Source organism: Rhineura floridana, chromosome 1 (genome assembly GCF_030035675.1).
Source record: "Rhineura floridana isolate rRhiFlo1 chromosome 1, rRhiFlo1.hap2, whole genome shotgun sequence".
Lineage (NCBI taxonomy): Eukaryota > Metazoa > Chordata > Lepidosauria > Squamata > Rhineuridae > Rhineura > Rhineura floridana.
Genome location: NC_084480.1, coordinates 172,748,071 through 172,771,019, shown reverse-complemented (window position 1 = coordinate 172,771,019; position 22,949 = coordinate 172,748,071). Strand labels below are relative to the sequence as shown.

Here is a 22,949-nt window from a genome sequence, read left to right as displayed (position 1 = left end):
TAATGTTTAAAAAATGGGGAAAGCTGCTAAAAAGCAAACATCCTCACTACTCATGACAGAACAGCTATCAACAGCACACACAGCTGTCCGGTTTTTTTCTATACGTGAGCTTCCCATAATGCAGAAAAAAGAAAGCCCCATATATGAATCCGTATCAACAATAGCACAACAGGAAAGTAGATGCTAGTAAGATATGAACCTTTGCAGGGCCAGGAGATTCATGAGGTAAAGCCTTTCTTAAAATGTATAACTTCATGCCGTAGGAGATAGCAGTGCATATTTAAATGCTACCCTATTTCTCCACACAGAAAACTAGCCTTTCCCCACTACTTTATATGAGCATGGAATTACATCTTATAAATAAACATGCCGTATAATGTATTTTATTTTAAAATCAGAAAGTAGTGGGGGGGGAGAGGAAGGGGTCATTAACTAATTCCTTGCCTGATGTTTCTCTGCTCCAGTTACTTCCTCTGTTCCAAACATATGCTTACTTTTGAAAGTGCATGTAGGCTTCTCCTGTTAAAAAAAATATTGGGGGGGGGGTCTAGGAAAAATGTGTTCAAATGCAACTTATGAGTTGTGGGGGAAATATTCATATAGGCAATTCCTTCAGCAGTCCAGGAAAGATCTTAACACATGATCCTGCTGAACATAAGAATTAGACTCAAAAAATGTACAGTGCCTTGCAAAAGTAATCAGACCCCTGACCAATCCTCTCATATTACTGAATTACTAATGGTACATTGTAATTTCGTTCTGTATGATATTTTATTTTGAAACACTGAAACTCAAAATCAATTATTGTAAAGTGACATTGCTCAATGGGATTGAGATCAGGACTTTGACTGGGCCACTGTAGGACATTCAACTTTTTGTTCTTGAGCCGCACCAGTGTTGCTTTGGCCTTATGCTTGGGATCATTGTCCTGCTGAAAAATGAATTTCCTCCCAAGCTGCACTTTTTTAGTGGACTGAAGCAGGTTCTCTTGCAGTATTTCCCTGTATTTTGCTCCATCCATTCTTCCTTCAATTTTAACAAGATGCCCAGTCCCTGCTGATGAGAAGCATCCCCACAGCATGATGCTGCCACCACCATACTTCACTGTAGGGATGGTGTGTCTTGAGGCATGGGCAGTGTAACACTTGCGACACACATAGTGCTTTGAGTTTTGGCCCAAACGCTCTATCTTGGTCTCATCTGACCACAAAACCTTTTCCCACATTGCAGCTGGGACACTCTTATACTTTCTGACAAACTGCAGACATGCTTTCAGATGGAACTTTTAAAGTATGGCTTCTTTCTTGCCACCCTCCCATACAGGCCGGTGTTATGCAGAGCTCTTGATATGGTTGACTGGTGCACCATTACTCCACTCCCAGCCACAGAACTCTGTAGCTCCTTCAAAGGGATTGTTGGCCCCTCTGTGGCTTCTCTCACAAGTCTCCCTCTTGTTCGAGTGCCGAGTTTTGAGGTATGGCCTTTTCTTGGCAGTGCCTGGGTGGTGTGATGCAGCTTCAATGTCCTGATTATTGATCCAGCTGTACTCACTGGGATATCCAAACACTTGGGTATTATTTTGTACCCCTTTCCTAATCTCCCACTTCTATAGAATGCTCTTTGGTCTTCATTTTCCACAGCACAGGGGTTGAATACTTATGCAAGCAACATGTTTCAGTTTTTTTATGTTTCTTACAAACATTTCCCAACATAAATCCAATGCCACCTTACAATAATTGATTTTGAGTTTCAGTGTTTCAGAATAAAACATCATACAGAACGAAATTAAAATGTACCATTTGTAATTCAGTAATATGAGAGCACTGGTCAGGGGTCTGATTACTTTTGCAAGGCACTGTAAGTCTCCAAGCCCATCTTCCGTGTCCCGTTCTTATGGAAAATGCCTAAAAGGGCTCTTTCAAGGCCAATCCAATTATAATTATATGACATCTAGAGAGATGGCAACAGCACTCACCAACAACAGTGAATGGTTCACAAAAATCAAAATTGGGAGGAACAAAAAGGATGATATTGAATAAGATGGCAGATCAAATGCAGAAGAGTGATAGGATACAACAAGGGGTCACTTTACCTACTCACGTGCAATCCCAGGTTGGGACTTCAATAGATAAGGGCTCAGGTCTCAGTGGGGACAGCCAAACGGAGCCATCTATTTGTGTAGTGGCCAGATACAATCAAGAGAGAATCAAGAGATTAGGCAAGAGCAGGAGGGCTAGAGGATTGGATTCTGTCAGCAACACCCAGCAATGCAAGGAGATAAGAGGGAAAGCCTAGTAGCTTGTTCTGTTACCACTGCAGAGGAAGTTCTGCCCTCTGGGCATATTGATTAGAACCACCTTGTGTTCCCAGAGTTCAAGGCATAGATCAGGAGGCCTCTCCAAAACACAATCCAGGTATGAGTCAGATCTACTGTCAATACCACTGCTTAGTTAAGCATTGCTTCTTATTTCAGCTCTTTCTAGCGTAACTGGGTGACCTGACTGAGAGATCCTTTTGCATTGTACAAGATCCAGGCACAGCTGCCTCTGCCTGCTCTTCATTACAAAGAAATCTGTCCACCTCCAAGTATAAAGAGTCATAAGAAACAGCTGCTCTTTAGGTCTAATAGCTCAGAGGAAGAAGAGATGGAGTGATCGTTGTATATAAGGCTAAAGTCTTGAGCATTAAAGGATTATCATGTCTGATCTCAGATTCACTGGCTGACAGTTCCAAAGCTGTGGCCAAGTACCAACTGGATCACTTACTTCAACTTGGGCAAGGTGCAGGCTTACCATGAATGCTATGGAAGCCGCTTTGAGGTCACCTGGTGAGGAAAAGCGGCTTACAAATATACTAAATAAATAATAAATAAATAAACAAGCCTAGCCTGCACCCATCTCTTGACACAACTTGTTATTTAGAGTCCCAAATCACAGGGGGAAATGGCTGTGACTAAGGCCAGTGGCTCAGACACTTTTTCAAAGCAATTGTTATATTGTTTTCTCCATCATGGGACATTGCTGGCTACATACAGTTTAAATGGAAACATACAACACATTTCAAATAAGCGGCCTGGAAACCTGCACTGTCTCACCTGCCCATACTCCCTCTCGATGGCAGACCGCTGCTTGCTGTAGGACCTGCAAACAAGGAGAAGACAAAGGCCCTGAATAATTTTGCAGCCCGATCTTCTGCCATAATCTGATTCTAAGGGCATAATCCCATGCTCAAGATCCACTGGGTGATGGGCTCTGAGACTCCGCAGAAGCCCTGTTATGCTGGCAGAGTTTGAGATACACTGCTGCAACGACAGATATGCCTACAGAACTCAGATGACACAGCTGGATGAATGTAAGCAGGTGAATGACGACTCTAGCCTTAAAGGTGCTGTTCTTTAACGGTTAAGCCTCTTGGATAAGAAACGGTAGGCTCTTGGAAGTTCTTGCTTCACCCACTAGCAAGCTGCCAGTCCCCACCCCAGCCAGCTGTCCTGGTTTCTGTTTTAGCACCTGTGAAGGAGGAAAGCAGTTTTGCTTGCTCTGCTCATTTTGTGAGCTGTTTCATCAGGGAGGGAAAGGGTAGCCTACAGATCTGCTGCTGAACAGGCAGGTCCTTCTCTTCCTCCCCTGCCTTGTTTCCAATTTCTTCTGATCCCCTGCAGGCTCAATTTGTTACCTGATGTCCTCTAGGAGCTCCAGCTCCCGCTGTTGCTTATTCTGCAGGCTAGACAGTTGCTCAATTAGGCGTACCTTCACTTCCTGGGTCAGCTTAACCTGCAGAGAAAACACAAATTGCATCCTATCAGTGGCAATAGCCCTCTCTATGGCACAAGGAGCAGATGGCAGCCTCAAGCATCAACCAAAGGCAACTCACTTGGAGCAGAATGAAAAGGAGCTCACTGTATTGCATAGGGGTGGAAACGGGGGGGTAGGGGTGGAAACGGGGAGTGGGGGTGGGGCAGAGAAAAACAACCACAGAGGAAATGGGAAGAGGACCGGCAGGCCATAAACTACAGTTACAGTAAGGGACCAATGGTAGGCCATGACAAAAGCTCAAGGAGCTCCTTCCACATTGAGCTGGTGCAGCAATAGCAGCCAGAACATCATTGGTTCAAATCTTGCCTGGCACCAACTCAGAAAGTAGCCTTAGGCATGTCACTCCTCTCGGCCTCTGCAAAAAGGTGGTTGTAAGGATTACAAGATAACGGGTGTAAGTGCTTTAAATATGACTAACTATTCTTATTATGCACTGGAAGGGTCCACAGAGTTTACAGTTGGGGTCCCCAATGTGGCTCCCATGGGCACCAGAGCATTCTCAGGCAAATTGTCCCCATCACCCACCAAGCCCCCCTGTACCTCACAATTTTTATTTTTTACATTTGTTTGCTTTTTGGTTTGGGGGTTTGCCTTGCCTGTTACTTGTTTTATCTGTTTTGGGGTGTGTGTAGGTGTTTTCCCCGTTGTCTGGGAGGAGGTTCTGAGCATCTCCAGGTTTTTTTCTGTGAAATGGGTACTCTGAATTATTACATTTTAAAATATGTCCACAGATTGAAAAAGTTTGGAGATCTCTGGTTTAGACGAACACCACTGACAGCCTTACTACCGAAGATGCCACACAGTGCTACCAAGAAAGCCCCCATCCAAACCCATCACTCATCCATTACACACACTGAATTGTTCTCAGATTGCCGGGAGAGCGTATTGGAGCCGTCGGCTCTTTGCCATCGATGGTGTCGTGTCAGTCTGCCAAGCAGAGAAGAGAGGGAGGCACTTCCTGCCCCACCTCTCCGTACCTGCCGAGCCAGGGGAGCCCTGCTCAGAAGTGCGGGGATGGCTGGCGTCACCGCCTCCCTTTCCTGCACTGAAAGAGAGGGGATCTCTGAAGTGGCTTATCAGCGCACGAGTCCGTCCCTCGTCACCGGAGGGACATCGGGGCGGCGGGTCTCAGATCCCGGGCTTCTCTACACAGCGCGGTCACTGCTGATCCCGGGAGAAGGGACTTACTTTGCGGGGTGGCGGCTGCATTGCCCTGGGCTCCCGGACACTCCACTTTGTCCTCCTCCAGACGGCACCGCCACCACGGTCCAAACAAGACTGCGACGAAAGCGAGCCCGGAACTGCGACTCACCTCGACTGGCTCCTCCCTGAGCCTGCATCACGCTGTGGCTCCTCCCGCGGAACCGACGGCCACCCGCCCACCTGGCCGCTTCCTGTCTTCCAGAGGGGAGACTCCCCGGTCGCTTGAGCAGATACTGCCCAGCGATGACGGGCTCGTTCGTGAAAGGCGGCGACGGCGCGGCGGCTAAAATCAGGCCATTCCCCACGAGACGTTTTCGCCTCTTCACGTCTCCTCGGAAGGCTGGAAGGAGTTTCTGGCGCTAAGCGTGCTCGGGTCGCCTTGTCGCTCTTGCAACAAGCCAAGGAAGGGAAAGCTCGCTGTGGGATGTCGCAGGAGACACGAGGAATCCGAGGCGGCGGCACTCAGGACATAACCGGTGCTACCTGATGTCTAGCGAAAATTTGCCAGCTGTCTCTTAGAAAACGACCTCCTGCCCTTCGCCGCCAGTCCTTTCGGCGTGGCGAAGAGTTTGAGCAGACAAACGACAAGAAGGGCATTAACTAGTCCATTTACTCCGCTCGTCTTTTGCTCCCGATTGTAGTTTCCGAAGCCGACTTTTTTCAGAAGCAGGGGTGATCACACGAAACGGAGTACAAAAATATAGTGCGGGCTGGTCCATGATCGACCTGCAGATTCTGCCCGTACAGAAACTCGAGGGAATCCAAGAGATTTTTAGGAGCCTTCTGGTCAAACGACCAGAGGCTGCTTCCTAGATTGGTCGTTTCCAAAATACCTCCCTCCGGCTGTACGCAGGTGACAGTAATATCCAAAGTAGCTTTGCCCTCATGTTTACATCAGAAAATGATTCCCACCCAGGCCTTCCACTTGTGGCGCTTTAGCACCACCTTGTGGAAAGATTCCGTTTTCTCATTGTGCAAATGCTGCTCCTCCATTTAGGTTTCTGGCAAGAGAAGAACATGGTTAAAAGTAAGATAGACAGGAGTGCAGCGAGGCAATTTTCATGGGGGGCGGGGGCAGAAGAATTAGGGCATTGGTCACTTTAAAAGAAGTTTCTCAGGGAGAAAGTTTTCATAGGTAATGACAAAAATAAACCCCAATTTGTGCATTAGGAACTGTGACTTCTGCAGGTTACTAAAAAGCAAATAAATTTAAATACAATATTTTCCACATGCAAAATAGTTACATAAACTAAAAATCAGTGACTAGAAAGTAAATTTATATCATTCAAGTCATCCAACCATAATGATCTGAACTGTTAATAAAGTCTAATGCACCATGATTTCTCTGCAAACTTGCAAAGGAACTGTTCACTTGAAATGCCTTCAAATATGTTACTTTCAAAAGCCAAGATTACTAAGTTTGCTTTTCTCTGATGAAGCACTGAACGCCTGTATGGTGTCAGCACGTGTCAAAGCTGAAAATGATTTTTTATACATAGCTGCAAATGCACCAAAGGTGAGTCTTACAGCATACAAAGTACATGTGTGGCTGTACTGTTATCTGGCAACTGGAGCTCTGTCAGGGGAATAAGAGTCTCCTGTCAGCACCGTTCACAAACTACACTTCCCAGGATTCTTTGGGGGAAGCCACGACCATCTAAAGTGAAATACAGGTCTGGTGTGGGTGTGCCCCCCTGATTAGCTAAGCCCAGCAGCTGTTAGTCTGGCTTTTAGAACACTGACAGTTGGTTCTTACTGAGCATGCCTAGCCTTATCATTGAGTTCAAGCCAAAAATTCTTAATTAAAACTCAGCCAGGCATTTTTTAAACTGTAGAAGATGAAGGTCAGAGTATGAGGCAAGGTCAGTAATAGGATTATAGGTTCTCTGTGAACATGGCTGATTTCATCTCACATTCTAACATTTCTGGTTATTCATCATACGGTTCCTCCATGAATGAATCTGTCATCCTGGCATCTCTTTTATAGAGTTCTTCAGTGTATTGCTTCTGTCTTTTTATTTTGTCTTGGTCAGTCAGTGTGCTCCCCTGTTGATTATTCAACATCCCTACTCTTGAGGTTTGTTTTGGTAAACATCACTAATCATGGTTCCTAATTAGAATGCATAAATTGCATTTTATTTTTGTCATTACTTAAGAAAACTAAGTCTCCCCAGAAACCTTTTTTGTAGTGACTGATGCCCCAACCCTTCTGCCCAATTTTTGTCTTTGTCCACCCAATGAAAATTGTCTCACTACACTCCGAAGTCAGGTATTTTATTTTGCAATGTCTGCTTGCAAGATCTTTGACACAAGTTATTTAGTAGAATTTTGGATACAAACTGCAAAGTCCAAGGGTTGCATTAGAACTGAGCTATTTTTATTTATTTTTTATAAAAATATTTATATACCGCAATTTCATAAAAATATCAAAGTGGTTTATAACAATTGTAATACAATAAAAACCACACAAAAATGAAGACAGATCACCAGTTGACTGTTACAGAAAATATTTTTCTTAATTGTCTGCATGAGCGTGGTAGCAAAGAAAAGTTTTCAGCAAACATTTCAAAGATAGTATAGAGGGCACCTGTTGAATCTGTGGAAAGAGCATTCTACAGGAGTGGCCGAATAACACAAGGCTTGGTTTCATATTGATGTCCAATGAGCCTTACCAACTCACTAGACAACCGGCAACACTCCAACAGACGAGTTGGAATTTAAGAGTTCAGGGAGTCTTGTAAAGTGCCCTGGATCTAAGTTATTCAGAACTTTGTAAATTAACACAAAGACCTTGAGTCTGGGTCAGTAGCAGATGGGCAGTCAGTGCAGAAATGTTAACAATAGTGTCACATGTTGACAGCTATGTGCCTCCATCAGCAGTCTAGCCGCTGCATTCTGCAGCAGCTGGAGCTTCTGGACCAGGCCCTAGGGCACCCCTACATAAAGCATGTTGCAGTAATTCAGCCTTGAGGTTACCAGTGTATGGACTAACAGTTTGCATTTTGATCTAGCAGGGGCAGATCAACTGTTGAAGGCGTGGGGAAGTATTTGCCTTTAATATTTATAAGAAAGGACTCCAAAATCCAGCTGGACAAAACCTTTAATAGAACCAACCAAAGTGTCACAAAATTGTGAAAAGCTTTTGAGTTCTCTGGAGCTCATCTTTAATTTAGCAAAGCCAGAGATTAATTTTGGATGGTGTACTGCCATGTTTTCTCTTTACTTCTGCTGTTTGCCTATCTTAGAGCCTGTGTGTTTCATTAAGGTTTGGGGCAAAGTTACAAGCCAGGTTTTATTTTCTCAATGAAGAGCAGCCATTGCTTCTTTATCCCAGAATCCAGTGTGTGTTACCTGCTTATGTAGCATCTAAGAGGGACCTATTGAGTCTGCAATCTCCTTGGAGGTAGAAGCTAACATCTGGCCCATTTTTTGTACTTTTGTGTTTTTAATTTTTTGCCTGATGAAGAGTTCTGAAGAACTTGAAAACGTGCCATACTTTTGTGAGATTTTAGTTGGTCATTCTAAGAAATGTAGTGGTCAGCTATGGAATTTGGAGCTTTTTCTTATGGACCAAAACAGCTATCTTAGCTTTTATTCTGCTCTGTTTCACTTTCTCCTTTCCGATATAAAGCAAAGGCAGGAGTATGTTTATAAATTGAGTGTCAGGCAGTCTGAAAACTGATTTCAAAGTTGTTTACAGCCCTTTAAAACATAATATGAAAATAGGGTAAACATATCTCTCCTTGTATTTATTTTTCCATCTTTAATAAATCATTCTTCTTCCACCTCCCTCTTTGGGGAATACATTTTTTTTTTAAATTGTTAAGTTACAGGGACATAAGAGGAGAGTGGAATACCTCATAGCCTTTGTCATTTTCCCACCCATAATACAGCACTTGCTGATTAGGCTGTCCACCTTGCCTTTCAGTGCCTTTGGAAGCAATTTCTCACCAGATTTGATTTTGAATTTTGTGAGTCAAGCTGGCAGATGAGATTCTTACTTTTGTTGAATGTTGGAAAGGACTTTTATTAAAATAACAGAAAATTGAGTTTATATTTAAAAATTTCTATATATATATATAGAAATGTGTTTCTTTCCAATCTTGCCCATGCTCAACTTAGCCTGTTACTTTCCTTAATAAACTTCTTGCCTGCTTTATAATAAATTGGGAATGGAATTGCTCCTTGGACTCATGATTAGCTCTTCTTTCTTCTTTTTCTTTTTAAGTTGAATAGCAGTGGAGATGGGTGGGTATTTAAACCTTCCTCTTTGGACCATTTTCCTGATTTAAAATCCTTCCCAGATGCGATTTGTCCCTTAGCACAAAGCCTAAGACAGGTAGCTGTATATTTTGCTGCACTGCGATGGGAATTCTCATCAGGAAAATGGCACATGGGGAAAGGGTTAAAACTTCCCCTCAGTGTCACTGTCCCAATTAAATCCACCATCCCTTCATACACATCTGTTAATGAGATTTTTAAGAACAGCACCCAGTCATGGGTTTCCCCATGATCACGTCAAGTTGTGGCCCAAGACACTGGTAAGTGATATCCATCTGATATCTCAGTGAAAACAATGGGGCATGTCCTTAATTGCCCCAAGATCACTAGTGCCAAATGGAATGCTCAACCTTGTGACATTTTCTGTGTCTCACGTAATCCTCACCATTGCCTCAGAATGCAGTTACCTTCAGGTAACAAGTGACTAATAAATCTAATTCATTATCATCATCGCTTCAACAATCTTCAAAACATTGTGACTCATTTGTCTCCATGATGGCATGAACAAATCTTTGGCTCCATGTACTATGCACACTGGGCAACTCTATTCCAGATTACTCGTTATAAGCAAACTCTCTTGCTCTGTATTGTACAAAATTATTTTAATCTAATTGGCAGTATGAACACTGCTGTAACAACACCATAAATTTTAGAACTGCCTCAGTAAATGGGGATTTTCTTACCCTTGCAAGAGCATCTCTTCCATTTTTGACAGAGATATGTGCAGGCCTGTGTAAACAAAAATCTATGGCCAAGCAATCTGAATTCTCCACCATGAAGTCTGTGACATCTTCAAATAATCGCAGGAAATACTCAACCACCCATCTGTGTTCTGTGGTATCAACAGGCATTGCACACAGACTTGCAAGTGTATCATCTTAACATAAGGGCCATAAACTTTAAAAAATGAAAACTGAGATTCCCAGGAAGCTGAATCCTGTGCTCAGTCCCACATTTTTCCAAGGAATTGTGGCCTACATGCAGTCCTCAGTGTGTTATTTTGCATATGGATATGAACTGGAGTTGAGGCTAGGACAGGGATGCACTTGGTAAACCCCACCCCACTTTGCTTTCTACCACTTTAGGAGTGACTGAGAACTCTGATAAAATATTTTGAGAGGAGACGATTTCTTAATGCAATACTTCCAGGCAGGATATTTTATTATATCCACCAAGGGCAGAGATGTGCTGCAGACCTGCAGACTCCCATCACTCATTGTGCCCAGTACCGTGCTGAGCCCAGTTCTAGTTTAAGAACTCTCAGTTCTCAGATCACATGACCCTTCCAGCTGACCCTGGGCCCCATCCAGGGGTTTCTGCTTTCCTGGTGTTACAGGTACGTGGCATTCGTTTTTCCGGAGGATGGCAGAACTCAGCTCCTGCATGAGTTTGTCACCGACAGAGAAGTCTACCTGGAAGCTTTTCTTCCTGGTCTCACCGGCTCGCATCTCCATCCCAGCTGAAACGTCCAGAGCGGGGGTTGGTGCTGCCATTGGCTGGACCTGCTTCCAGTCTGGGGCAGGCAGATCGGTCTCTATACAGGCACTTGGGGTCATTCGGTGTCCCGGGAGCCTGTCTGTGAGGGGCTCCTTCTCCAGCCTAAGAGTCCTCTCAAAGCAGTATGCTTTTGCCAAGTCGGTTCCAGATTCTCTGGGGGCTGGGCAGGGGGGCAGTGAGGTGGAGGTCGCCTGCTCTGAGGCAGGAACTGGCTTCTTGGTTCGATCCACAGGAGGCAGCAGGGACTGAGGGAGCTCTAGAAAATCCATGTCTGTGAAGCTGCCCACCTCCTCGTAGACAGGCTCAGACTCAGTTGCCTCTTGCTGCTCCTCTAGTGAATCCTGGTGCATTTTCATTGGCTGTGAGGGGCCAAGACAAAAGGTGTCAATGGATATGTCATTTCTTGGGCTTGAGCAGAAGGAAAATTCCACATTTGTTCATGCTGGTCTCTGGGGCTTGTCCTGAGAACCTCATTACCTGAGGCTTGGATCTAGCCTAGTAAGCTACTCCAGAGAAATATGTGTGCACAGGCCTCAGAGCCTTCTTCAGGAGCACAAGGCAATGTGCAGAACTGCGCTCTGCTGTTGCCAAGTATCATGAAGCTCCTGGCTCAACAAAGCCTCATGCAAATCCTAGGAGCCTGGCCTTCTGCCCTTGCCTGGCCCCCAGAGCAGTACCTTTTGCCTACGCTGCTTCAGGCTCCAGGCCAAAGCCCCATCATCTTATGCAAACTGACTCTGCTCGAGGCCTGGATGCACCTATAGCCCAGGTCTGGCTCTGACACTTGGGAAGCTCTCCAGCTGCAAGTCAAGTGCAAGTGGTCAGTAAGGCCAGGTGTGCCTGCCTAATATGCCTCCCCACTAGTGCTTAGCCTAACTATAATTGGCTCAGTACTTTCTCTGACATACATTGGAAGTGGTAAGGCTTCTGAAAAGGCTCATGGGAGACAAAGCTTAGCTATTCTCCACTCTGAGATGGCGCAGCATGAGTACTTGCCCACATCACATACATTCTTTATATATATATCTTGTAGCACCACTGGCCGGTCTTCTTGGCTGCTGTGCTTTGAACATGATGCTCCTGGGATGCCTGGCCAGCGTGCCTTGTTTTCTGGCTATGGTTTTTGCCCTGACAGTTTTCTGGTGCTCTCAGGGCTGGCCCAAGATATGGTTAGCCTGAGGCAAAAAACCCCAAACCAACCAGTTGGCACCTTCATGCTACGAAATAAGGGGCATAACTCACCAGGAACTTTTCCTGTGTAGACCATTGAAGTCAAACAGGAACTGAGCAAGAGGCAGCCATTCATCAATGGGACTTCTGTAGAAGAACATCCCAGCAGATTTGTGCCCCATGGATCAGACCTGTCACCCCTAATGTCACCGTGAAGGTTGCCCTGAATTTGCAGCCTGAGGCAGCTGCTTCATCTTGCCTTATGATAGGGCTGCATCTGTGTGACTGTGTGGCAGGGGTACCATTCAAAGGGAAGGCTCTGCAGACCACCTTCAGGGCCTCAGACACTGAGGATTTGCATGGCACTTACAGTATAATGGACCCTGGATAAAGATATAATAATTGTGTAGGGACTTACGAAAAACATGGACAATGTCCTTCGTGTATGCAGGCGGTGCTGAAAACAAGAGGAAGAAAAGTAGTTAGAAGACACAATTCACACCACAGCAGACAAGACTGAAGAGCAGGCGGATTAGTCTTGGTCTCAGGTTGAGGGGCTTGGCAGGGATTCAAAGGGTTTTTGGTTTTGCTTTTGTTGCACCACACCCCAGTTTTTCCTTGGGAGAAGAAGGAGAGGCAATCTATCCCTCGTCCTCTTCTCAGAAGGTTCTGCTGTTTCTCTTTCTGGGCATGTCATTTCCACCTTCCCAGAACACCAGAATCATAAGTTGTGAGGAGGCCCTTCAGCCTACGAGTGAATGGAGGATTCCCCAACCAGCAGGAGATCTGCTCAAGATGAACAGCTGTAACTGATCTATTGGCTCTGAAGGGCTTTCCTAGAAGCAGTTCAGTTGATCGCCTCATTGCCAAGTGTTCTTCTCAGATAAAGGCTTCTGCTCCATGGGAGTGGCAGGGGATATTTACTCATGAGCAGAGCCAGTGTTCCTTACAAAGTCCATCCAGACATCATGTGGAAATTAATTCCTTTTGTAATGAGGAAGTGTCTTTCTTTATAATTGCAACTAAACACAGAAATAGAACATCCACCAATGACTTTTCCTGGGATGTGGCATGAACTCCACCAGATTCTCAGAACATCATCAGTTTCTTAGGCTACGTGCACACTAACGTCCTTAAAAGGACCATTTTGTCTGGGGCTGTGGGCACACTGGTTGCTTCAAAAGCAGACAGAATGTTTTAGTCTGTGTTTTGAAGTGATTCTACCCTCTGCTGGACACATCTCCCTTCCCCACAGCTGACTTCAGACCTTTCAGAACTGCCCACAGTTAAGTGCTGGGCCAATCACTCTCTCTGCCTGAGCCTACAGGAAAGGATTTCCACTGGCCGCACCTGGAAGGCAAACAAGTTGATCCAAACAGTTGTGAAATCTGTCTGAAGCTGAATTAAAAAAAACACCGTACTCAAGCTAATTCGTCCAGGTTTTAGAGTAAAAAGGGGGAGAGTTTTTCTAGTGTGGTGTCCCCCCATTTTCAGAAAAGAGAGGTGGAGATGCACTGGAAACAGCACAAAAGTAAGTGTGCCTCTACCTTTAGGACATACCCCAGGGAGAGAAAGATGGTGTGTGAAAATGCTTTACATTCAAGCACAAGCATGTAGCTGTGCATGCTTTGCAGCTTGGTCTTGGCTTACAGCAGAGCAGGGGTCCAGCAAGAGCTAGACTGGGCAGCCTTACCAAGGTCTGATTAGCAGAGAGCATGATTGGATTGGTGCTATCTCCACGCAGAGGGATCAGGGGCATGGTGCCAAACTTCTGCTTGGCCAGGTCGGAAGATGAGCGTCGACGTAGGATGACTGGGCGAATGCTGTCATGCTTTAGGAAAGGAAGGGAACAGCTGTTGTTGTTGTTGTTTGTACCACCAATCATAGCATGACATGTTCACTGACCTCATGCTACCCATGGCATGTTTACAGCCTGCTCAGTTTATCCACCTGGGCTCTGCATTTCTTTTGTTTATCCCCACTGAGAGACCTTGAAACATCTTGAAACTTAAGACAAAATGTGGTGAAGTCTCCTCTCCTCTCCTAGGCATTGGGCGAACTGCAGTGATGGTCCAGTCTAACTGCTCAGGGAATTAGATGACTCATCTTCTGTGAGGGATGTAGGGGTGAATGAGCATCTTAAAGCTCAACCTGGAAAAGGTCAAGCTTTGGGAGTACCTAGACTGCGAGCTCAGGAAAAGCTCAAAGGTGCTCATGGAGCACCTGCTACTGCTACACCCGTCCCGGACCCCCACAGGACCCAGTGACTTGCCTGAAGCAGTGGGAAAGGCAGCAGCAGTGGGTGCCAACTGAGTCCCAGCTCAGTCTTCTCCTACCAGGGATGGAATTGGGGTTTACCAGTCCCCAAATGCCCAGCATTATGGCCAGACACATACATTTCATTAGCAGGCTATCTCAAAGGAATTCAATAGGCATAGCTTGAGTTGAATTGAACACTGCATACTCCTGACTGGCACAGTGCTTCCCTTCATTACACACCTGGGCTTTCAGGATGCTTGTGGTCCAGTCCCACAGGTCTGACGTTCCCATACATGCTAAATACCTGCAGAGCAGACACTACCTGTTACTGCCAGCACTGATGACCTTTGTTCCATCCTCCTCCCTTCACCAATAGACGATGGAGCATTCCCTGGAGCAGCTAAAGGAGGCTGGAGAAGTTTATCTGGGAAAAGGACTCATGAGAAGAACATCAAAACTGCCCTGGCAGACCAGACCAAAGGCCAGCACTCTGTTTCCATGAATGGCCAGACAGATGCCTCCCTAAGCTGAGAAGTGCCATCAAGGGGCATGCTTTTCCACCTGCCTTGTCCCCTACCCCTGCTCTTAGTGACATTTTTCTACCAGGAAGATGAATGCTTTTGGTTTGCTGTTCCTGTTTTTTTTAGAGATGTTAGGACTTTGTTAGTTTGATTTTTTTTTGGTAAATTGTATTGTTTTTATTTGTATTTTGTATTTGTATTTTTATTTGTGTGTAAGCCGTCTTGGGGGCCTATTTGGCCAAAAGGCGGCCTAGAAATGAAATAATAATAATAAGAAGAAGGAGAAGGAGAAGGAGAAGGAGAAGGAGAAGGAGGAGGAGGAGGAGGACATGGAGGAGGACATGGAGGAGGACATGGAGGAGGACATGGAGGAGGACATGGAGGAGGACATGGAGGAGATAGCCCACCTGCTGTTGTTTTGTCCCTAGAATCTCAGGGGTATGCTGTCTCTCTGAACATAGATGTTCCATTTAACTCATGGCCACTGGGATTACGACTGGAGGATTTGTAATTCTCATCTGGAATCCGTGCGGGGAAAGCTTGCACCTGAATATCTCTAAGCTTGCCTAGTTCTGCTAATCACACTACAACAGATTCAAAAAGGAGACAGAGAATAGCACACAATGACCTGCCTCAATGCACATTTTTCTTCTTCCCTGGTGCTGCCTGATGGGCATGGCAGCAGTGGGTAGCAGCCAGGCAGTGGCTGGGCTTGCCCACAGAAATGTCCTCGCTAGTGATGGAAACAGCCTTTTTCACATCCCTGAGTAATTGCATTGCCAGGCTGAACTGCAGCTAATCAGAAAGTGGAGAACATGCCATCTGCCATTCAAGTTCTATTTATTCATTTATTTATTTATTTATTTATTTATTTTTAAGGTATTTATAAGCCCCACTTTTCATAGAAGAACATCAAGGCTGCTTACAACAAAGACACAAAATTTAAAAACCACCATTAAAAGCAATAATAAAAGCATCAAAAATACTGCATTGGTTAGAGAGAAATTCATGTTACAAAGGCCTGTCTAAAAAGTTCTGTTTTCAAGAGACACCTGAAAGGGATGGTTCCTGTGGAGCCTCTATTGGTAGGGAGTTCCACACTAAAGGCTCATTCCCTGGTGGAGGCCAACCAAACCTCAGGAGATGGAGGTGGGATGACATTCATAAACTATGTTGACTTTTACACAGTAGAGGCAGTCGCTTTGTGACCAGTTCCTTCCATCCCGCAGTGCTTGAGATGAGCACTGGGGCAGAGGGAGAGAGGGCACGCTGAATGGGAGGAGCAGATCATCTCCTTACGTACCCTTAAGGAATAAAGCAACACAGAAAGGATACTCACAGCTGCTGTTTTTCTAGAACCAGAGTGAAACCCCACCTACAGCAGAGATGAACAAAGAGTAAGACAAGGTTGCTTTTTTTAAAAAAAAGTCTGAGGGCCAAACTACACATGGCTGCAGCAGTTCTGTGTACTTAAGCACAACTGTCATATCCCATTAAAAGGTAGGACGGGGTCTGCTCTTAACCTTTTCCTTACTAGCTCTGAGGTGCCCTGCAGCTTCTCTTCCTGAGTGTTGCTTGGCTCCATGTCACTCATCACATGGTGGCAAAAGCGTGTGGGCCTCTGCAAGTGCACATGGCAGGTCCTTAAGGCTGATGCCAGCTCTCTGCCCCAAGTAACTTTGTGAGACACTGCTTGGAAACTTGTTTTCTTCTGCGTACACATTTAGGTGTTCATGTAAAAAGTTTTGTAGATAGAAAATAATATGAAGTAGCCTCAATCTGTCAAAGAGAACTGGAAAGAGGTTTGGTAGGTGTCAGGGCCGGCTCCAGGCATGCGGGGGCCCTTGGGCATCAGCTTGCCCTGCCCCCCGTACCCCCCCATGGCCCCCCTTACCTGTCTGGGCATTAGAATTGCCCCTAATGAAGGTCTGTTTTAGCATTGCCCTTAATGAAGATGGCAGCCGTGGCTTCTTTAAGGGGAATGAAGCCTCCGCTGCCATCTTTGTTGATGGCACACGTGTGTGCTACTCGCACACATCTCTGCCATCAACTAAGATGGCAGCAGCAGCTTCAGTACCTTAGGGAAGCTGAGGCCGCCATCTTCATTAAGGGCAATGCTAAAAAGCCGGCTGACGGGGGTGTGGGGGGGCACAGATCGTGGAAGGGTGTGGATCGTGGGGGGGCGGAGGGCCCCTCAGGGGCTCCTGTAGCTCCGGGGCCCTCGGGCCAGTGCCCAACCTGGCCGCCCTTTAGAACTGGCCCTGGTAGGTGTCATATGAAGCTCACTGCTGTGGCATCAGACCATTGGCCCATGTAGCACAGTACTGTATATTGTGACAGGCAGCAGCTGTCTGGTCTTAGGAACAGGAGTTTCCCAGCCCTGTTAACACAAGATCCTTTACCTTCCGCATGCAGAGCATGTGCTCCACCACCAAGCTAGGTTCTGTCTTCCTGTGCCTAGGATTCTGGGAGCAAGTGGCATGTATCAGGTTCCATAGGTAAGTTCATCATGGGCTAGGATGGTGGTTGAGGTCAAGCTACAGACCATCAATCCTTTTTGGACTTCTGGGTCAGATTGTTATCTTCTCTACCAACCAGTCCAGTCATCTGGTGTCATAATGTCATCAAGTTACTGACACTTGGCAAAGTTTAAAGAACACAGTGCTTCCCAAATGCCCAACAGCTAAGCTGGTTGCTAGCTGTTTAGGAAGCGCTGGGTTCAGTGCTTTCCAAACACCCAAGCATGTCAGGTGCTTTGGCGGTGCTGCACAAGGGACTTTGCAGGCACTGCCAATTGACAGTGCCTCCAAATCCCTTTTGGCTACGGCTTACCCTTACCTGCCCCTCACCTGATGTCATGTGTGATGTCAGGTGTAGGGCAGGTGAGCATGGCTTAGCCAAAATGACCTGAGGAGACCCAGCAGGCCAAATCTGGCCTGTAGGCTGGAGGTTCCCCACCTCTGCTATAAGACCAAGCTGCAACTCTCTCAGTCCCACACTCCAGTTCAAAGGGATCCCATGGTCACTTACTGTGAAGGCGGCTTCAGCTTTTTTCGAATCCCCATGTAAACCTTGGCCATGCCCAGCAACCATTCCCGCTCCGGCTTGGCACTCTGGGAAGAGAGGTAGCAAGGTAATCCTCAGTTCAAAGATAAAAGGTATTATTAGCTTTGCTAAAATACAAAGAAAGGTTAGAGCTGTTCGGACTAGCAATCCTTTTGTTCGTTTTTACTCCACTGTATTCAGAAAACTTGACTGCATTCTGATTAATAATCTCACCACTTTTTAGTGTCAAATTGAATTCAGAATAGCTCATTTGGGGTGCCTTCCTTTGATTCCACAGGGATTTTTTAAAAAGTCTGCTTGATCATGAGGGATTCTCAAGGCATCACAAGCTAATATAGGGCCCCAACATATATAGGATGGGTTAGCAGCCACTGTTTTGCTCTGTACTGGCTGAACCATCTATGTGCAATTAGCTCTGGCCATCTGCTGTTACTGCCAACATAATAACGTATAGCATTTATATATTACTTTGAACATATAGTGCTTCACAAACATTATTTTACTATAATATTTACAACAATCCTGTGAGGTATTATCCTCTTTCATCAGAAGCTGAGAGAGAAAGAGAAGGGGGCTTGCCTAAATCCAAATCATGAGTTCATAGCAGAGGTGAGATTCAAATAAGGGATTCCTGATTTCTGGTCAAGTCTCTTAGCCACTACACTAATGTTGCATTCAGACATGCCCAATTTTAGCAACAAGTATGCAGCATGCATTTGCCAGTCTTTGGGGAAAATGTACAAATATCCAGTTCTGGACATCTGGCCTGAGCTAAGAGGCAACACTTATCTCCAGTTTGCAGCCAAAGCTGGATTTGCACAGCACTGTTTGGCTGGCCTCTGTGTCAATCATGAATCCTTCTCAAGAGCAGGGTTGTGCACAACATAAATTGGCTGACCCTTGTGTCAATCCCATAGTCACCTCTCTGCTTGTTTGGCAGATTTTCAAGAGTAAAAACAAATGTTTGACATAAACATGGAAGGCCTTTCAGAGAGAGAGAGAGAAAGGAGACAGTCCTTTTGTGTGGGAAGGACAAAGAGGAAGAGGCAACTTGCATTTGATTGAGAGGCTGTAAATGTGTCCTTTGAGGAGCAACTAAGGGGAGGGAGGAAGCAGGGTGCATCCCACAGCACAAAAAGGAACACTGTGTCATTTATTGTGAATGGGCCTTCTAGGCTGTCATAGGGATACATCCACATAATGGGTTGTGTCCTCTGTGATTTGCCCAAGGCAGGGACATTCGCCATTAAGCTGATTAGCTGTAACTTTCTCCCTCTAGATCCCCCTTCAGTTCAGTCTGTGGTCAAGCTGAGCAGTAAATTTACCTAAGAGATAAAGAAGGGTCGCCCCAGGGGGAAAAAAAAACCCAACACCCTATCTTGTAGGGGAAAAAATGACCTGGAAGAGTGACTGGCACAGGCAAGACAAACAGGCAGAAAAGGAAGAATGCGCAGTGTAGAAACAGTCATCAGGAAGAAGAGAGGGTGCAGCTGTGGATGTATTCCTAGAAGGTCCATTCACAGTAAGTGAACAATGTTCCTTTCTCAAGTTGGCATGGGGCAAGGCAAAGTGTATCTGAGAGTGGGTGCGCTAGGATAAAATGCCTGTGTTTTATTAGGAGAACGTTGTGTACAACCCTTCTTCCAAAGGAAGCGTTGGCTGATGCATGGAGGACTCATTGGCAGTGTTGTGTCAAGATGGATATTGAGAATCACGTGGCAGCCTTGCAAATGTCTGCAGTACTTGTGTTGGTGGATAGGGCCACCAAAGTAGTCACAGACCTGATAGAATGGAAAGCAATATACAAGCGGATCCCATCCCTAAACTCAGTGCCTCATTCCTCAGAAAATGCCTCTTTCCCTTCCCTGAATCATCTAGATTATCTGATGCCATCTGCACATGATGCAACTTCTTTGCAGGCTTTGAGGACCCTTTAGAAGGAGGCGGCATTCTGGAGCAGCAGTGGGAAAGGAATTGCAGAAGAGAAGGAAGAAAGGTAAAATAAACTGAAATCCATCATCAACAACAACAAAAAGACAGGGGGAAAGGCAAGAAAGTAAGAAGAAAAAATGAGAGACAATAGCAGAGCACAAATATTAACAAAGAAAAAAAACTTGAGCTCAATGTCAGATGAACAGGAGAGAATCAACATCTGCTTTGGGTAAAGGAGGAGCTAGAGGGAGAGAGCTAAAGTTAATCAGCTTAATCACAACTCTCTGCCTTGGGTGCATCATTGGATACAATCCATCATGTAAACAAAAACTTGCATTTATGATTCTTTGCAGGTAGGTACATCAACACACAGCCTACCTCTCGCTAATATCCCACCACTTCCCATCCCCCAGTTATAGTACTCAGTCCAGCTTCTCCGTGGCCACACGGTTGAGAGAGAGTCATTTGCCCAAGGTAGGGACGACTCTCCTGATATGAACGCCTCTCCCGATACGAACCCACCCGTACACTACGCTCAACATCAAAGGCCCTCCTCCAGGTGCCTACTCTGAGGGAAGCTGGGAGGAGGCCAATAAGGGAGAGGGCCTTCTCAGTGGTGGCCTCCAAATTATGGAATGATCTGTTTGACGAGGTGCGCCTGGTGCCAACACTGTTATCTTTTCGGCGCCAGGTCAAAACTTTGCTCTTCTCCCAGGCATTTTAGCATGTGTTTTATATTGTTTTAAAATTTTAAATTGTGTTTTAAATTGTTTTTTAAAAGATGTTTTTTTAAATTGTATATGTTTTTAGTTACTGTAAACTGCCAAGAGAGCTTTGGCTATGGGGCGGTATACAAGTATAATACATAAATAAATAAATAAAAATAAATTTGGTCAGTCAAGGAAGCACTTAGGGCTGGGTTCCAGGGCCTGCCAGTGGGCCCTTTCTTACATGTCCTCCTTCATTCCTGCCTGTTCATGTTTAGTTTACACATGTCGCCCAATGGCAGCAGTAAGAGATCTCTCTGCAAACTAGATGGCTTTTTACCCTTCCCTCCCACACCTGAAACGTTCTGCTGCTTGGCATGGCAGCAGATGCTGATCCCTCATCACAGTGGGGAAACCAAGATAGTGGCTGGAAGAGCCACCAAGATAAGGGATCGTGTCTGCTGCCACTGTTGAGCATTAAAAAGTTTTAATCATTATCATCATCACAGGGGGGGAAATGAGCCAACAGAATTGTAGAGAGGTCTGTTGCTGCTTTATGGTGGAAGCAAAAAACATTTCTGTGAAAAGAAAAAGGAAAAGAAAGAGGAGCTGAGAATGGGAACTAGGGGTGGGTCCTCCAGGTGCTATCTAACACCAGTCCCAGTGTGCTGCGGCCAAGCGAAGGGCACATTATTCCACACCCTCTTTTGTCATAAGCAGCCAAAAACGCATTCCTATCATCAGCTGAAAAGGCGATAAGCATCCTTACAATAAAAGCAAGAGGAAAATGTCACAAATGCTGTGTGTAAGGAACTATTTTTAGTTTCAAAACTAGCTAGTCTCAAAAATGGCCAGATGGTTTTCACGTTTGACAGCTCTTTTTCTAAGGGTGCTTTCCTTTTACCAAAGTAGCATTGGTTTTATTTTATTTTAAAACTCGTGTTTTTTGTTTACTTCCTGTCTTGCTCAGTCAAAGCAGCATTTCACCTCAGCTGCATCCTCAGTTACCTTGTGAGGGACTGGATAGGTGAGGACACACAAACTTAATCCAGACAAGGCAGACATACTATTGGTTGGTCCATCCTTCTGCCTTAGAATTGTGGCTGCAGACTATTTTAAAAGGGATTACACTCCTCCTAAAAATTCAGGTTCATAGTTTGGGGGATCGCTTTGATCTGGCACTTCTGTTAAAGACTCCAAGTGATGGTGGTGGTGACCAGGAATGCCTTATCTTTTCCTGGACAAGTCAGATCTTGCCATGCTAATTTAGGCTTTGTTACTCTAACGGTCTCAACATGGAGCTAACCTTGAAAAGTGTCCAGAATAGAATGCCACCATCATACTACTGCTCAGTCAGAAAGATCACACCAATCTGTTTGTTTCTGGGCTGCATTTAAGGTGCTGATTTTAACCTATAAAGCCCTAAAAAGCTTGGCTCTGGGAACAATTCTATATCAGAGTCCTTGCTCTGGGTGCCTCTGTTGTATGAGGTTTGGTGGACTTCTACAGGGTAGGACATATACCTTTGGCCCACCAGGCTCAATGGTTTCAAACTAAATCTTGCCTTTTTCAGGTAACAGCTTAAACTTTTTATTTATTTAGAAAAATGTGTAAGTTGCTTAATAAAAAAAACTCTAAGTAGTATACCTAAAACAATATAAAATAATTATCAATATTACCCCCTCAAAAAATCAAGAACATTTTTTTAAAAAGACTAAATTATGTGTCTGTATAGGCTTGTTGTTGAAACAAAGGTTTTCAGCAGGCATCCAAAACAATATAGTTGGGGGGCCTGCCTGTTGGCCTTGGGGTTTTTTGACTGGGTTTGTTTTTTATCTTGTGGGTTTTTATCTTTTGTTTTTAATTCCTACTTGTTTTTGTTGCTTGTGTTTGCACAGGATTTTTTTCTGCTTATTGCAGTTTTTTATTGTTGCTGTTTTGCTGTAATGATTGTTTGTTAGAAGCCGCCTTGGGCTGTTTTTTACATGCTAAGGCAGGATGTAAAATTTTAAAATAAACAAATACATTAGTTGGTTTGCTATACCCGTTTCTCTTTCAACAGAAGCAATTTGCGGTCCCTGATGACAAAGTAGCGCTCTTGAAATTTGCTCCCCAGGAGTTTGGGCAGTTCCTCACGGCACTTCAACAGACCACATTTGGGGCTCTCACGTTTAGCACCTGCAAGGAAACAGGAATATTGGGGGTGGGGTGGGGGAGTTTATATCCGGCAGGGCACCATTTCCTCCCAAATGTACAGAGCAGTGGAGTTACTGAGCCAGCATGTAGAGGCTGAATAATGGACAAGCCTCGAGTTTCTGTGATGAATCTGAGCAAAATGAAGCAGCCTTATATTGAGTCAAAGCAGTGGCCCATCTAGCCCAATACTTCACTCTCCAGGGTCTCAGGCAGAGGTCTTTCTCATAATTTGCTACCTGACATCCTTTCAATGGACTGAAGCGGGGACTTTGAGTAGAAAGCATGTGCTCTCCCATGGAGGT

At 45.1% G+C, this 22,949-nt stretch overlaps 2 protein-coding genes across 11 annotated transcripts in view; both read right to left on the bottom strand.

Annotated features, from left to right (window-relative positions):
* The window catches only part of FCHSD1 (FCH and double SH3 domains 1), a 39,630-nt gene extending 33,759 nt beyond the window's left edge, over window positions 1–5,871 (bottom strand). For 4 of the 5 annotated variants that reach the window (XM_061586035.1, XM_061586026.1, XM_061586017.1 and 1 more), the window contains exons 1-3: window positions 5,004–5,120; window positions 3,676–3,773; window positions 3,095–3,140 (exon numbers count right to left, since the gene is read on the bottom strand). In XM_061586035.1, coding sequence (XP_061442019.1) covers window positions 3,095–3,140; window positions 3,676–3,773; window positions 5,004–5,024 — 165 coding nt within the window. In that variant the 5' untranslated portion in view covers window positions 5,025–5,120. The other variant, XM_061586053.1, reaches the window with a different exon arrangement.
* Window positions 5,872–7,407: 1,536 nt separating this feature from the next.
* The window catches only part of ARAP3 (ArfGAP with RhoGAP domain, ankyrin repeat and PH domain 3), a 51,453-nt gene continuing 35,911 nt past the window's right edge, over window positions 7,408–22,949 (bottom strand). For 3 of the 6 annotated variants that reach the window (XM_061585959.1, XM_061585970.1, XM_061586003.1), the window contains 7 exons: window positions 22,496–22,629; window positions 17,777–17,859; window positions 16,086–16,121; window positions 14,466–14,529; window positions 13,660–13,797; window positions 12,385–12,423; window positions 7,408–11,155 (listed from right to left, as the gene is read on the bottom strand). In XM_061585959.1, coding sequence (XP_061441943.1) covers window positions 10,550–11,155; window positions 12,385–12,423; window positions 13,660–13,797; window positions 14,466–14,529; window positions 16,086–16,121; window positions 17,777–17,859; window positions 22,496–22,629 — 1,100 coding nt within the window. In that variant the 3' untranslated portion in view covers window positions 7,408–10,549. Of the gene's footprint in view, window positions 11,156–12,384; window positions 12,424–13,659; window positions 13,798–13,850; window positions 16,122–17,776; window positions 17,860–22,495; window positions 22,630–22,949 lie in introns of those variants that run through there. The other 3 variants (XM_061585997.1, XM_061585989.1, XM_061585979.1) reach the window with 3 other exon arrangements.